Source organism: Dipodomys merriami, unplaced genomic scaffold, assembly GCF_024711535.1.
Source record: "Dipodomys merriami isolate MVZ:Mamm:240054 unplaced genomic scaffold, mDipMer1.0.p SCAF_307, whole genome shotgun sequence".
Lineage (NCBI taxonomy): Eukaryota > Metazoa > Chordata > Mammalia > Rodentia > Heteromyidae > Dipodomys > Dipodomys merriami.
In genome coordinates this window covers 1,090,743-1,105,826 of record NW_027204571.1, presented here as the reverse complement: position 1 = coordinate 1,105,826, position 15,084 = coordinate 1,090,743, and the positions used below count along the sequence as shown (strand labels likewise).

Genomic DNA, 15,084 nt, shown 5'->3' with positions numbered 1-15,084 from the left:
TTGCATTTTTTGGATGGGGTGAGCAGTATAACCACACCTCCCAGAACTGCTGAGTTTCACATAAAAGATGCTTAAAACAACGGCTTTCTTCATGAGAATATTCAGTCTATAAGGTTTTTAGGTTTATTCACAACATCCTCTCCATAGAGACACACGTAGCTTGGTTTCAGTCCTGTATCTTTAGTGTCTAGGATCTAACACATAATGTTTAATATTGGCTGAGTGAGCTGGGCACTGGTAGATCACGCCAGAAATCCTAACTACTCCGGGGGCTGAGATCTGAGGATTGTGGTTCAAAGCCAACCTGGACAGGAAAGTCCATGAGACTCTTACCTCCAATGAACCACCAGAAAACAGGAAGTGGCATTATGGCTCAAGTGGTAGAGTGCTCGCCTTGAATGAAAGAGCTCAGGGTCAGTGCCCATGCCCTGAGTTCATGACCCGATACCAACGAAAAAAAAAAAAATTAAAAAAATTGGCCAGATGAATCCATGAATGAATCACCAGGAGGTATTATTGTCTGCCTGTCTCTTGTCTCAGCCCAACACCCCTTTCTCTCTCCCCATCAATCTGCAGGAGTGTTGTCTTTTTTGCCTGTATAGTTCTTACAACCAGACATTCACGGTGCAGCTCTCCCTGCCTTCATTCACTGCCATCAGATGCATGCCACGATCTATGCCACCATTTCCTTAGGACTCTTCGCTCAAGTCCTGACTGTGGAATGTCTGGGCCAAGGCTCGTGTGCATTTGAAGTACTTGGGTCCTCATGTCTGATTTCTCACTGTGAACTTGCAGCAATTTGTGCTCCACTAATGATATCACACACTCAATCACAGTGGCTGTGCTGACACTTTTAATATTGAGGCAGCTTGATTGGGAGGAAGAGTATCTGGATGTAATCCACACATCTCCAATAAAGAGGGAAGCACAGCATCTTTCTAACCATATTGCTCTTTGTTGTCTTTTTTTTGGGGGGGGTCTGTCATGGGGCTTGAACTCTGGGCCTGGGCGCTGTCCCTCAGCTCTTCAGATCAAGACAAGTGCTCTACGGCTTGAGCCACAGCACCACTTCCGGTTTTCTGAGTGGTTTATTGGAGATAAGAGTCTCATGGTGTTTCCTGGCTGTGAACCTCAATCCTCAGGTCTCAGCCTCCTGAGTAGCAAAGATTACAGGCATGAGCCACTGACACTCGGCTGTCACACATTTTCGAACAGTCACTATTCCAAGTTCTTCTAATGACTGCAGTAGGCTACTTGATTCTATCTAAAGCACTCAGTGCCTAACCTCTTAAGAAAAAAAAAAAATGTATCTAGGACAACTTAAGCCTAGCTACTCAGGAGGCTGAGATCTGAGGATCGCAGTTCAAAGCCATCCAGGCAGGAATGTCCATTGAGACTCTTACCTCCAATCAATCACCAGAAAACCAGAAGTGGCACTGTGGCTCAAAGTGGTAGAGTGCTAGCCTTGAGCTCAGGGACCATACCCAGGCCCAGAGTTCAAGCTCCATGGCGTCGAACCGGCCCTATCTCCTGTTCCCAAGCCCCGTCAGCCCTCACCACTGCCCCCTGGCGGGCAAGGTGCTGACTCTCAGTGGAAAGAGAATAAGGACAGAGGGAGGGAGAGAGGAGAGCAAGAGAGACGGCGTATGTGTAAGAAAAGTCAGTGTATTTATGGATTGCTTTATAAAAGTTACTATAATACAATGGTACATAGTATTGAATTCACAAAAATATGAACAAATATTTACAGCAAGACACCACAACGGAACACTTCTCTTCAAAACAAGTTACATACGGATGACAGAGTCTATATGCACAAACAACCCTAAAATTTATGTTTTTCTTCTTTGCGGGGAAGGGAAGGGAAGGAAGAAAAAGAAGAAGAAGAAAAAAAAAAGAAGTAACCCCTCCTCAACATTTCTAAAGCATTTCATTTTCAATGGAAACAGAGGCTTCAGGAAGGAAGATGGGCCAGCACGTACCTGCACTCCTGCAAACCATTCCCGGGGGAGACGAGGTTCAGGGACGAGGGCCCAGCCCAGCACTCCAGTGTCAAGGTCAGCCAAGGTTAACTCGGCCCCCCCGGGGTGGGCGAGTAGGGGAGTGGGCGGCTCATCCCTGCGTGCTCCCTCTTTTTTGTGGGGCGTGGGGAACGACACAGGAGGAGATCGGATGGCACCAGCCCCTTGGGGGCTGTACAAGTAACTTAAATCTGTTGTGTCTACACACTACATCTCCTCATGTGAAAAATAAATATTTCCTTGGTTGCACAATTAGGCAGAAAAAAAAAATTCACAAAAGGAAGAGAAGGTCGCTGCCGTGTCCAGGTTGCCCCTCCCCCTAGTCTTAAGCACCCGCCTCCTGACCTCCAGACCAGTGGGCAAAGTCTCCACCCCAGGGCCTGCGGTGAAAGAACATTTTTTTTTTTTTTTAAAGAAAACACAACAAAACCACCAATGACCGAAGAAGAGAAAAATAAAATTCTTTGTACAGAATTTACATGATAACAAGCTTGACACAAGCTGAGGTACCAGAGGCTCGGGCCGGGCCCACCCGTGGTGGGCGGTGGACTGGGCAGGCGTGGCCCGGGCCCGCCCACCCACCGGGAGCCTCACTTCTTCATGAGGGCTCCGGACTGGACAGTCATGTTCCAGAAGTATTTACACGCCTGCTCTGCTCTGCTCTGGGGGGAGGGGACAGGGGGCTTGTTTTTGTGTCTTTTTTTTTTTTTCCTTTTCTTTTCTTTTTTTGGAAGTACAAAGAAATGAGCAAAAAAAGTCTCCTCACTGTGTTTCCACAAGAAACAATGTTTCCGAGAAAAAGTCCTTTATGGCAGTCTATTTACAGAAGTTGGTTCTGAAACTTCAAAAATCTATTTTTTTCCCTTCGTTTTGATTTTATACACATATTAGAAAAAAATTCATAGAAATAAACCCTGAAAAGGATGGGAAGTAGAGGAAAAAGGATAAAATGCCAAAAAAAAAAAAAAAAAAAAAAACTGTCAAAGACTTAGATGTGAGTTTTAAAATCTTTTCCAAGATTTTTTTCCTTTCTCTGGGAGAAATAAATCTGCTCACTCTAGAAATAAATATGCTCTGGTCTCCGGGGCGGGGTGCTGGGGCCGAGGGGGTGCTGCAGGAGAAGATCATCAATGACAACAACAACAAAAAATGCCACGTGGGAACAAACGGTCAGACAACCCGTAAAGGCGGGGCTGGGGACCCGCCTGCCCCGAAGCCCCTCCCACTAGGAAGGCGGGGACAGCAGGGAGCAGACACCCTTCCCAGCGCCCCACCAGGCTGGGGACCTCAGGAGGCTCCCTCATTGCTGGCATCCGAATGGGAAAGTAAACATTGAACCCCAGGATTTGGGGGTTGGACAGCTTGGCCGCAGGGTCAGCCTGGCAGGGCGCATTGTGGTCCCCGGGGAAGGCTGCAGCTCTCCTCACTGTGCGCGGGCAGAGAGGGGCCTTTCGGATACATAGTGTTCTGAGGTCACAGCCAGCCCCGCCCTGTGTCCCCGCACAGGGTCCTGGACCCCGGGCTGACACATCCACGGTCACTCGGCAGCTTTGAACCCCCCACAGCCCCGCTCCCCCCATTCTGTCTTCACATTTCAGCGGTTAAAATGTCTCTTCTTAGGACAAGGAAGAAAAGGAAAGAGAAGACAGAAGAACATAGCAGCATTCACGGGTAGGCTGAGGAGAGGACAGTCCAGAGAGAAGACAGGCGGATGAGGAGAGGAGACAGACGGACAGACAGTTACACACAAAGAAGACAAAGTTTGTGTTGAAGTTAAACAAAAGTCCTGAAAGAGACACAGGTGGAGAGACAGAAGCCCTTTCCCACTGCGGGGCTGGAGCTGCGGGCGGGTCCTGGGGTAGTGTGGGTGCCAGGCCCTGGCATGGCGGCTGGGAAAAGGGACAGCACCTGAAATGGGCAGGAGGTGGGGCCTGGCCGGGGAGAGGGGTCCTCCGGAGCCCCAGGCGGGCGCAGCTGACATCCTTCGCGTTTGGCACCCGGGATCCTAGTTGAGGGTCCCGCGGCAGTTCTCGGAGCCACAGAGGCAAGGAATCTTGACGTCCTCGATGGGGAACTTGTAGTCGTAGGTGATCTCCTCGTTGACGCTGATGTGCTGCTTGGAGTAGATCACAATCTTCTTCTGCGACTCCACTGTGATCACCTTGGCATAGCAGTTGGGCTGCAGGCAGAGGGCGTGGGGCGGGCAGTGAGCAGGGACCCCCACCCCCCTCCTTTCTGATATTCAATAAAAACCATGATAATGGTAACCGTTATATCTCAAAACTTATTCTACGTTTCGATTCCTAGTCCAGGCATCATTTCTGAGCTATAGACTAAGAGGTAAAAACACATGATTGCTGCCTATTTCTTTTTTTTTTTTTTTTTGGGTCCGGTCGTGGGGCCTGAACTCTGGGCCTGGGCGCTGTCCCTCAGCTCTTCAGCTCAAGGCTAGCGCTCTACCACTTGAGCCACAGCACCACTTCCGGCTTTTTTCTTTTTGCTTATGTGGTGCTGAGGAATTGAACCCAGGGCCTCGAGCATGCAAGGCAAGTGCTCTACCACTGAGCCACCTTCCCAGCCCTGCTGCCTATTTCTGTCAGTAAAGATTTGGGCACTTAGCCATTTCCACTTTCCCATTCATTTCCATCTCCTCTGGGGTTGCTGGTCCTGGGGTTTGAACTCCAGGCCTGGGTACTGTCCCTGAGCCTCTCTGTGCTCAAGGCAAGCCTCCTACCACTTGAGCCACAGTACCACTTCTGGCTTTTTTTTTTTTTTTTTTTGTGGGTCATGGGGCTTAAACTCTGAGCCTGAGCACTGTCCCTCAGCTCTTCAGCTCAAGGACAGCAGCGCTCTACCACTTGAGCTATAGTGCCATTTCTAGTTTTCTGGTGGTTCATTGGAGATAAGAGTTTCATGGGGGGCTGGGAAGGTGGCTCAGTGGTAGAGCGCTTGCCTTGCATACATGAGGCCCTGGGTTCGATTCCTCAGTACCACATAAGCAAAAAGAAAAAAAGCCGGAAGTGGTGCTGTGGCTCAAGTGGTAGAGCGCTAGCCTTGAGCTGAAGAGCTGAGGGATAGCGCCCAGGCCCAGAGTTCAGGCCCCACGACTGGACCCAAAAAAAAAAAAAAAAAAAAAAAAAAAAAAAGTTTCATGGACTTTCCTGCCCGGGCTGGCTTTGAACAGCAATCCTCAGATCTCAGCCTCCTGAGTAGCTAGGATTACAAGCGTGAGCCACAGGCACTCGGCTTTCTGGCTTTTTCTGTATGTGGTACCGATGAATGGAACCCAGGGCTTCATGCATGCTAGGCAAGCACTCTACCACTGAGCCACCTTCCCAGCCCCCTCTGGGGCTGCTTTTGCTATAAGGGTGAAGTTAGTAACTTTGGAGGTCTGGAGTTACCTGTGCTCCTTTAGAAGAGAGGTCCAGCACCCCTGCTCAAGACCCAGAATCCACCACCCTGCTGCACACCCGCCCGGGGAGTCTTGAGTCGTTATGCTCTGGGCAGAGGCTGCAGACCTGCTGCGCCCGGCACTCACGTTGCAGCTGTGGTTGATGAACCGCGCAAAGTTGCCGCACTTGGTGGCATCGATGATGGTGTCGTGGTCCACCCGGAACATGTAGCTGCTGCCAATGCCCTCGTCCTCATAGCGCTTCTCCCGCATGTCCGCGATCACCTGGCCACAATAGGATGTGAGCTAGGGCTGGACCCGAGATGCCCCGGCCCCCACCCCGGCCCCTGGGCAGCGCCTAACCTGTCGGATGTTCTGGCCCACATACTCGATGACCATCTCGTCGGCTGCAATGGGCTCCATGGCAAACAGGCCCCAGTCGTGAATGTGGCTCTTGCAGAACTTGAGCTTTTTCTTCCGGAACTGGGGGGAGGGAGGGAAGGAAGGGGGTGACACTGGCCTCAGGTCCAGCGTCCCCCACAACTGTCCCAGGGCAGGTGGTTAGGCTCCTCACCTTGAGCTGGTTGAACTTGAGCAGGTCACTGTCACAGCTGCCAGTGAAGGAGGACAGCAAGCGGCGCTGCTCCGACCGGCGCTCGGAGCCCGCGCGGGTGGAGGCGTGCGGCTGCGCAGGGATGCTCATGCCCTGCCGGGCACGGGACACAGGGTCAGACAGGCACAGGGGACGGGGTCAGACAGGCACAGGGGACGGGGTCAGACGGGCACAGGGGACGGGGTCAGACGGGCACAGGGGACAAGGTCAAAAAGGGAGATAGGACAAGGTCAGACAGAGAGAGAACAGAGTCAGACAGGGACAGAGGACAAGGTCAGACAGGGACCGAAGACACAAGGTCATACAGGGAGACAGAACAAGATCAGACAGAGACAGGATAAGGTCAGACAGGGACAGAGGATGGGGCCAAACAGGGACAGAGGACAAGGTCACACACAGAGAGAACAGGGTCAGACAGGGACAGATGGGGTCAGAGAGGGACACAGATGACAAGGTCAGACAAGGTCAGGCTCAGAGGCCTGACGTCCCAGCCCCAGGCTGTCCCTGGCTGCCCCAAGGGGGAGGGGCCATGTGTTGAGGCTGCAGTCAGGGGAGGCCTCCAGCCCCTCATCTCCCCAACACAGCCCAGCCCCGGGGCCCAAGGCACTTCCTGAATCTTTTCAAGCTGTTTCCTTCATGGCCACCGAAGTCCACCCCACCTTCAGTTCTGTCCTGGAACTGCAGGACCGCACCCCAATTCCATCTGCACCCCTGAACTCTGCGCAGCAGCCACTGGGGGAGAAGGGGGCCTCAAAAGCCACAGGCCGAAGCCCCTGCCCCACATTTTCTCTGAAGACCCTCCCTCGGTTTGGCATCAAAAAAAAATCAAATCCAGCAATCACCCAATGAACTACCCCCAAACCGGGGGTGGAGCTGTGGCTCCAAGTGAGATGGCATTAGGCTTGAGCAAAAGAGCTCAGGCCCAGCACCCAGGCTCTAAGTTCAAACCTCACAGTGGAAAGAGAATAAATTAAACAAAAATAAAAATTCAAAAAAGGCAGGCACGAACAGGCCCATCCATCCCTATAATCCTGCAATCCTAGCTTCCAGGAGGCTGAAATCTGAGGACCGCAGTTCAAAGCCATCCCAGGGAATCAAATCTGGAGTCATCTCTAATTGACCAGCAAAAAACCTGAAGTGGCGCTGTGGCCCAAGCGGTTGAGTGCCAGCCTTGAGGGAAAAAGCTGAGCCAGGAGCATGACTTTTCAAGCCCCAGTCCTGGCGGGCACCAGCACGCACGCGCGCACGCGCAGAGGCAATGCCGCCGTCCCTTCACCAGGGCGGCCGCTCTCCCCGCCCCTGGGGCGGCGCGCACGTACCTGCGTGTCGGCGGGCGGCTCGTCGGTGCTGGCGCGGCTGCTGTTGAGGTACCTGAGCTTGTCCTTCTTGTCGATGGTGTAGAAGCCCTCGCTGCGCGCGCAGCCCGTCACGTGCTCGCGGATGCCATCGTCGCGCTTCTTCTTCTTGGCTGAAGAGAGGCTGGTGGGTGGGTGGAGGTCAAGGGCCACACGAGGTTCTCAGACCGCCCCAGCTAGACCCGGGGGCCCTTGGCCGGTCTCCGGCCCACAGGCGTCCCCCCCGCCCCACGACCGGCCTCCGGCCCACAGGCCCCCCACACAGGCCGGCCTCCGGCCCACAGGCCTCGCGGGCCCACGCCCGCTCCGGCCCACAGGCCCCGGCCCTCGCGTGCTGCCCACCCGGCCGAGCACCCTGCTGGACGGGGCCCGGGGCGGCGCCGCGCGCGCCTGCTGGCGGCAGGATATAGGGGTGGTAGACCCAGAGCGTGTCGTTGAGCCAGTCCATGCCGTTGTCCTGCTGCAGCAGCCGCTCGTAGGTGACGCACAGGAAGCGCACGTCCTCCTCGTCGATGCCGCCGTTCCAGATGTCGTACAGGATGGTCATCTCCTCGAACTCGGAGCGCGGCCGGAACGGGGGCGGCGGAGGGGAGTGCTCGGGGGGCGAGGCGGCGGCGGCGGCGGCGGGGACGCCCGGCTCCTCGGGCCGCTTCCGCGGGGGCCGGCGCCAGGGGCCCCGCGCCTTGGCCGGGTCCAGCAGCCCCTCCGCGCCGGCGTCGTCGCGGCCGCGCGGCCCGGGCGGGATGGCCTCGGACGGCCACTGGTTGTCCAGCTCCTTGAAGGGCAGCTTGGGGGGCTCGGCCGGTGGGGGCGGCGGCGGCGCGGGGACCCCCGCGTTCCGGAAGTCCAGGGTGAGCGCGCGGGGGTCGCGGGCGGCGCCGGGGAAGAGCGGGGTCTGCGGCTGGCCGGGCAGGAGCAGGAGGTCGCGCCCCAGGGCGGCGCCGTCCAGGGCGAGCACGGACGGCGGGGAGCGTCGGGGCCGGCCCGGCTTCCGCTTGACGGGGGGCGGGCAGGGGGCCAGGGGCGCGGGCAGCAGCGGGGGCAGCGCGGGGGGCGCCCGGGCCGGCGCCCGCAGCACGGGGACGGGCAGCGCCAGGGGCAGCGGCAGGGGCAGCGGCAGCGGCAGCGGCAGCCCGGCCTCCAGGAGCACCGGCGAGGCCAGCGGCGAGGCCAGCGGGCGCACGCGCTCCTCGCGCCGGCCGGCGGGCAGCGGGCACACGGGCAGCAGCAGCGGCGCCCCGGGCTCGGGGAAGGCGGGCGGGAAGCTGAAGTCTCGGCCCGGGGTCCGCGGGAGGCCCCCGCCGCTCAGGCCGGGGGACGGGGACGGGTAGGAGAAGGGGCTGCCGGGCACCGGCGGGGAGCTGAGCGGCAGCCCGCCGCTGCCCCCCGACAGCGTCTCTGCGCCCGGCGTGGCGGGCACCGTCTCCGTGCTCTGCGACTTGGAGAGGCCCGGCGTGCGCGGGGGCGGGTCCTCGGGGGGCTCCGGCGGGGCGGGGGGCGGCGGGGGCCGCGGGCTCTCGGGCTCAGGCGGCGGGCTGGGCGGCCGGGGCGGCTGGGGGGGCGGCAGCGGAGGCGGGGGTGCCGGGGCCGGCACCGGGGGGCGCTCCGGCTCCGCGGCCGGGGCGTCCTCTGCAGACAAGAGGGGAACCAGCCATGGGTCGCTGAGCGCAAACACCCCTCGGCGCCCCGGGCTCCTTTGCTCTTTGCGCCGGTCCGGGGACTTGAACCTGGCTGTCCCTGAGCTGCCTTTGCTCAAAGCTGGTGCTCTACCACTTGAGCCACGGCTCCACTTCAAGCTTTTTGGTCGATTATCAGAGATAAGAGACCCGCAGACTTTCCTGCCCAGGCTGGCTTCAGACTGATCCTCCCATCTCAGCCTCCTGGGTAACTAGGATGGGAGGTTGTGGGCCACCCGCCGGGTCTTGGTGCCCTCCTCTTGCTGCTTAATCCCCGACGGAGTCCCCAGGTCTGTGAGGACAGACCTTCCCCAGTGACACTTCAGCCTGCTGGGCACCCAGCCCAGAGTCAGCACAATGCTGGCAGGGGAAATCAAAGACGCGGGCGCGTGGCTGCTAGCCTCTCCCCGGATCCCCAGAACCACAGGCCTGGGCCTGGGGTGACCAGCAGGTGAAGCCCTCCCTCAGCTTGAACCTCAGCATCACAAAAATAAATACTAATCTTCAAATCCCATGCTCTAGTTGCCTACAAAGGTTTCCTCTAGGGACAGAGTTGGTCACGTCTCTTCTCTGTGGCACCTGTCAGAACCTTCAAGGTTTCTCCTCAGCATGCCCAGTCATAGAACACATTCTAACTCACCAGCTGTCCTGCCTCTTAAAACCCCAAGGACAGACATTTTTGCCTGTCCCAATGCTTAAAACAGTACCAGGAGCCAGGCTCACACCTGTAATCTCAGCTACTCAGGAAGTTGAGATCTGAGGATTACAGTTCAAAGCCACACAGGGCAAGAAAATCCCCAGAGACTGTGATCCCCAGTTCACCAGCAAAAACCAAAAATGGAGATTGCAAAAACTCATTACAGGCAAAACAAAACAAAGTAACAGTATCAGGATACAAGTTTCCTTTCCTGAAAGAATTCAGAAAGGTGTGTGCTAACCACATGGCTTCTGTCCACTTAAATGAACACGCTGTAAGTCTATGCCCACTGTACACACAAGTCAGGCCACCACTGTCAGGCTGCATTCTCCTAGACCACAGTAGAGAAGCAAAGCCTTTCCTCAGCTCCATCAAGGTTGAAAAGGGCAGAGCCTGGAACCTTTGCTTGCCTGGCCTGGCACCCCAAGGCCGCACCTCTCATCTGTCACTAGAATGACCATGGACACACCCCCCCAGCTTTTTTGGGGGAAGGGGAGTATCTTACAGAACCAAAGGTCCGAGGACTAAACTCCAAATGAAATACTGGCATCGAACCAGACTAGCAACAGTCGCTGGCAGGCTCACCTCCATTACCCAGTGACCCATGTGAGGTACACCATTGGATAGAGGAGGCCATCAGGGGAAACTGAGGCAGAAAGGAGCCTCATGGCTGGTCTCAATAGGGAGGACATCCAGCCCTCCTCCCCCTGTCCCTCTAGGAGGCTGGAGGCATTACCTGAAATTTGTTCCGGGGAAGAGGGGGCCTGAGCCTCCATCTCTCTGGCAGGAGGCGGCTCTGGAGACAGCAACATGGCCTCTTCGTGGCTTAGGCCTGGCTCTTCGGGGAGCTCTTGGCACCCCCCAAGCTCCTCAGTACGCACGGGTTCGGGGGGCTCTTCTGGGATGGGGGTCTGGCCCCGGGGGGCTTCGTCCTCAGCCTCAGCCCCCAGCTCCTCTTCCGTGTCCGCGGGCTCTGCCAGGGGCTCTGCCCCGGGTGCCCCGGGCGCACTCAGAGGTGCCTCGGCCGTTTCCTGCTGGAGCTCCTTGGCCTCTGCAGGAGCCATGTTCTCCTCTGCCATAGCCGCCGCCGCAGCCTCCTCTTCTTCTTCCTCCTCCTCCTCCTCCCCTTCCTCTTCCTCCTCTTTCACCATGGCCAACTCATCTTCATCCTCCGAGGATGAAGACGAAGACTCAGACTCGGAATTAGAGCTTGACTCGAACTCAGAAGCCTCGGAGCTCTCGCTGGACGAGTCAGCTGTGGCCCTGGAGCTGCCTGCGCTCACCGTCTCCTCTGCAAAGGGACAATGGCGCCTCGCGATCTGTGACACCCCCCCCCCATGCCACAGCCTTCTCTAGAGGCCTTGGATCAGTGTGGGGAGGGGAAGGCCAGCTAGTCACCACTTTTAAAAATGGAGAGGAAGTGAGCTTCCAACTGCTCATTTTAAAGCAAAGAACCCCAAAAGCATTCATACTGCCATCAGGCCACCACCTCCCTCCACCCCAGCCCCACCCCATGCACCAGCTCCGCCCGGCACCGCACCCCCCCACTCACCTCCGTCCGAGTCCCCTCCATCCTTCTCGCCCGCTTCTGACAGGGCTGTGTCCTGGTCTTCATTTTCAGACTCTTCCCGCGCATCACTGTCTTCTTCATCTTCATCCTGGGGGACAAGGACAGTTGGAGACGGGAGTGAGCTGCAGGCCCCCTGGAGGCGTGCCCTGCCCCCTGGCCTCCCTGCCATGCTGACCTTCTCGGAGGTGGAGGAGGTAGAGGAGGAGGAGGAGATCTGACTCCTGCGGTCTTCCTCCTCCTCCTCGTCAGCCTCGCCCCCATCCTCTTCCTCCTCTGTGCTTTCCTGCTCTTCCTCTTTCTCGGAGGCGGAGGATGAGGGGGACGTGGTGGAGGACCCCGAGGAGGAGGATGCCGAAGAGGAGGAAGACACAGACAGGGACTCCTTCTCGTCCTCTTCCCCGCCGCTGTCCAGCTCCAGCGGCCGCGCCGGCCGCCGCCGCACACCCACGCCCTTGGGGTCCCGCTTGGCAAGCTCGCAGGGGGCATCCGCCATGTCCCGTTCCCGCTCCCTCTCCGACTCTGTGGGGAGAGGAAAGTGAGAGCAGCCCAAGGGACACGGGGGAGAAGCAGAACCCAGGTCACCGGAGGGAGACCCAGGGGGGGGCGGGGAAGGCATGCACAAACCTTCGTCTTCCTCATCCACAGATGTGGAGGGCCGCAGGCGTTTCTGGTCACCAGAGGAGGCTGCGTCCGGTGGCTCCTTCCTCTTGACCTTGAAGGAGGGCAGGCGGATGGCCCCTCGCAGCCCAATGCCCAGGCCCAGGCCCTCATAGCCCAGGCCCTCCCCCTTGCCCCAGGACTCCAGCAGGCAGGAGGCAATTCGGTCCTTGGGCTTTGGCCGGTCCTCATCCTTGTGTTCTCCTGACTTCACGGGGGTCAGCGAGGCCTGGACAGGAGAGGAGGGGATGGTCGCCAGTCAACCCTCGTCCTGAGTGGCAACACAGCAGTGCCAGATCAGGGCGCTCTTCCTTCCAGAAAGGCCTGTCCCGCCAGTGGTGCAGCGTGGGCCACCCCAGCCACAAGCCTCAGACGAGGGAATTGAGACGCAGCATGGTATAAGGACGTGTCTGGAGGCCCAGACAAAAGTTTCACAAGTGAGATGGACACTGTCCCAGTTTTCGGCCCCATGCTGCTGGGCTGCCTGATTCAGAACGGTTCCCACAGATCTGATTTCACTGGGTACTGAGACATCACCCCGACAGCCTTCAGGAGGCGTGAGCCTGGCCAAAATAGCCCTGTGGACAGCATGGGGCTCTTGATTCAGATTATTAGTGGGACAGCTATTGGTTAGCTGTAAGTAGCACTCATCTGGGAAGGCCCAACTAGAGAGTTGTAAATGACTATCCTCCATGAGTCCTTCTAGTTTCCTATCTGTCATCCTAGCTACTCAGGAGGCTGAGATCTGAGGACTGAAGTTCATAGCCAACCCGGGCAGGAAAGTCCATGAGACTCTTAGCTCCAATTACCAACAGAAAAGCTGGAATTGGAGACACGTGGCTCAAGTGGTAGAGCCCCAGCCTTGAGTGAAAATGTTAAACAAGAGCCTAAGCCCTGAGTTCAAGCTCTGGAACTGGCATTACATTACAGAAAGCGGGCATGGTGGCACCTAGGACACTAAGGCGGGAGGATGGCTGGCACCTGAGTGCAGCGTAGCCCAGGTGACACAGCAGGACTCCACCTCTTAGAGAAAACCAGCGGGAGAAGACATTTTCTCTTATGCAGAGGAAAAAGTGGTTGTAGCTTAACTGTGGGATTAGGAATTTAAAGAAATGCCCTGTGAAAGAGGAAGAGAGTCGTCCTGCCAAGGCGAGATTTGGTGCCAAACAAAGCAGGAGACAAAGGGCAGGGAGCCAGTCCAAGGTGCCTCAGCCACGGAACCATGGCCCTGTGGCCACTGTCACGTGTGACTACCGAGCAGGAGGGCAGATGAGGAGCCAACTTTCACTTTTGCTTCCTCTCAACTGGCTGAAACTAGAAGAGCCAGGCACTGGAGGCTCACGCCTGTAATCCTAGCTACTTAGGAGGCTGAGATCTGAGGATCACGGTTCAAAGCCTGCCAGGGCAGGAAGCCCAGAAGTCCATGAGACTCTTATTTTTTATTTCCAATTAACCAGCAGAAAACCTGAAGTGGTAGAACAGTAGCCTTAAGCAAAAAGAGCTTAGGAACAGCATCCAGGCCCTGAGGTAAAGCCTCACCCCCCAAAAAACAAAAATAAAAACAAAAACAAAAACTAGAAGAGCCACATGAATCTGGCAGATGTGGGCTCTGACAGAGCAGTTAGAAAGAGGCTATACTTGCCTGGCACCGGTGGCTCACGCCTGTAATCCTAATTACTCAGGAGGCTGAGATTTGAGGACCACAGTTCAAAGCCAGCCCAGGCAAGGAAAAGTCCATGAGACTCTTCCAGAAGTGGCGCTGTGGCTCAAGTGGTAGAGCGCTAGCCTTGAGCTGAAGAGCTGAGGGACAGCGCCCAGGCCCAGAGTTCAAGCCCCACAATGGACAAAAAAATAGAGGCTATGCCAGCCACCATCGCGCTGAGGGCAGGCCTTAGGAGAAGGGGCCGTTCTGGCTCCCGTCTTAGCTCCGCTAGCCACCCTGGGGACCCGTGCCCTCCTACCTTGGCCATCCTCTCCTTCTTGTCCCACCATTCATCAAAGGCCCGGAAGGCCACCACCTCCACCATCTTGCGGTTCAGATCACGTTTCATAATGGCCTTGAGCTCCTTAAGCACCACCAGCAGGACGCCATCCACTGTGGCCTTGTGTGGGTCCTCCTGCCGTGGTACATATCCCGGTGGTGGCACTGATGGGTCAAACTTGGGCAGGGGCGGCCAGGGCTGCCCACGGCCTGGGCCACTGTTGTTCAGGGAGAAGGGGCCCCGGTAGGGCGGCAAGTTGACAAACTGTAGCCCGGCCGAAGCGGCCGCCGCTGCCGCTGCCATGAAGGGTGGGTACGGGCAAGCGCCCTGGCCGGTCATCAGTCGGCTCAGCATCTGTGTCTGCATCTGGAAGGACATGGGCATGCCACCCCACTGGCTGCCTAGCACGTGGCTCATGTCCACTTGCATCACAGGAAACAGTCCTGGAGGGAAGGGTGGCAATGGCGGCAGGATGGGTGGGGGCGGGACGCCGGGTGGTGCTGGCAGGGGTGGGGGGGGCACTGTCACAGCAGGGTGGGATGGAGGTGGTGGTGGTGGCGGTGGGGGCAGAGGGGGGGGCATGGGGAAGCCTGGCTGTGGTGGGGGCGGAGGGGGGGGCGGAGGCAGCGGTGGGAAGCCAGGTGGCGGAGGCAGTGGCAAATTCGGGGCCAGCACGTTAGGGGCCGCCACAGCTGCTGCCCCTGGCGTCACCACCATGGGCTTGGGGCAGTCGGCGCTGGTGATCGGAGCCGAGGGCATCTCATCATCCGAGATCTCCATATCCTCGCCGGAGGACGGCTGGCCCTGTGGAGAACAGGGGGAAGCAGGTGTGGTGAGGGGAAGGTGGGGTAGCCAAGGACTCCCGAGCCCCTCCAAGTTCAAAAACATCAGCATTGCTGAGCACCGGTGGCTCACGCCTGTCATCTTAGCCCCTCAGGAGGCTGAGATCTGAGTATCGCGGTTCAAAGCCAGCCGAGGCAGGAAAGTCTCCAGTGAATCATCAGAAAACCAGAAATGGTGCTGTAGCTCAAGTGGAAGAGCACTTGCTCTGAGCTGAAGAGCTCGGGGATAGCGCCCAAGCCCAGAGTTCAAGTCCCAGGACTGACAAAACAAAAACAAAAA

The 15,084-nt window shown here is 57.4% G+C and overlaps 1 protein-coding gene across 3 annotated transcripts in view; it reads right to left on the bottom strand.

Annotated features, from left to right (window-relative positions):
- Positions 1-1,645: 1,645 nt before the first annotated feature.
- LOC138840942 (histone-lysine N-methyltransferase SETD1B-like) overlaps positions 1,646-15,084 on the bottom strand; it is a 27,463-nt gene continuing 14,024 nt past the window's right edge. For all 3 annotated transcript variants that reach the window (XM_070041388.1, XM_070041387.1, XM_070041390.1), the window contains exons 7-17: positions 13,942-14,766; positions 11,948-12,209; positions 11,499-11,842; positions 11,306-11,411; positions 10,490-11,044; positions 7,789-9,009; positions 7,345-7,511; positions 5,987-6,118; positions 5,776-5,895; positions 5,560-5,697; positions 1,646-4,200 (exon numbers count right to left, since the gene is read on the bottom strand). In XM_070041388.1, the coding sequence (XP_069897489.1) occupies positions 4,027-4,200; positions 5,560-5,697; positions 5,776-5,895; positions 5,987-6,118; positions 7,345-7,511; positions 7,789-9,009; positions 10,490-11,044; positions 11,306-11,411; positions 11,499-11,842; positions 11,948-12,209; positions 13,942-14,766 (4,044 nt within the window). In that variant the 3' untranslated portion in view covers positions 1,646-4,026. The remainder of the gene's footprint in view (positions 4,201-5,559; positions 5,698-5,775; positions 5,896-5,986; positions 6,119-7,344; positions 7,512-7,788; positions 9,010-10,489; positions 11,045-11,305; positions 11,412-11,498; positions 11,843-11,947; positions 12,210-13,941; positions 14,767-15,084) is intronic.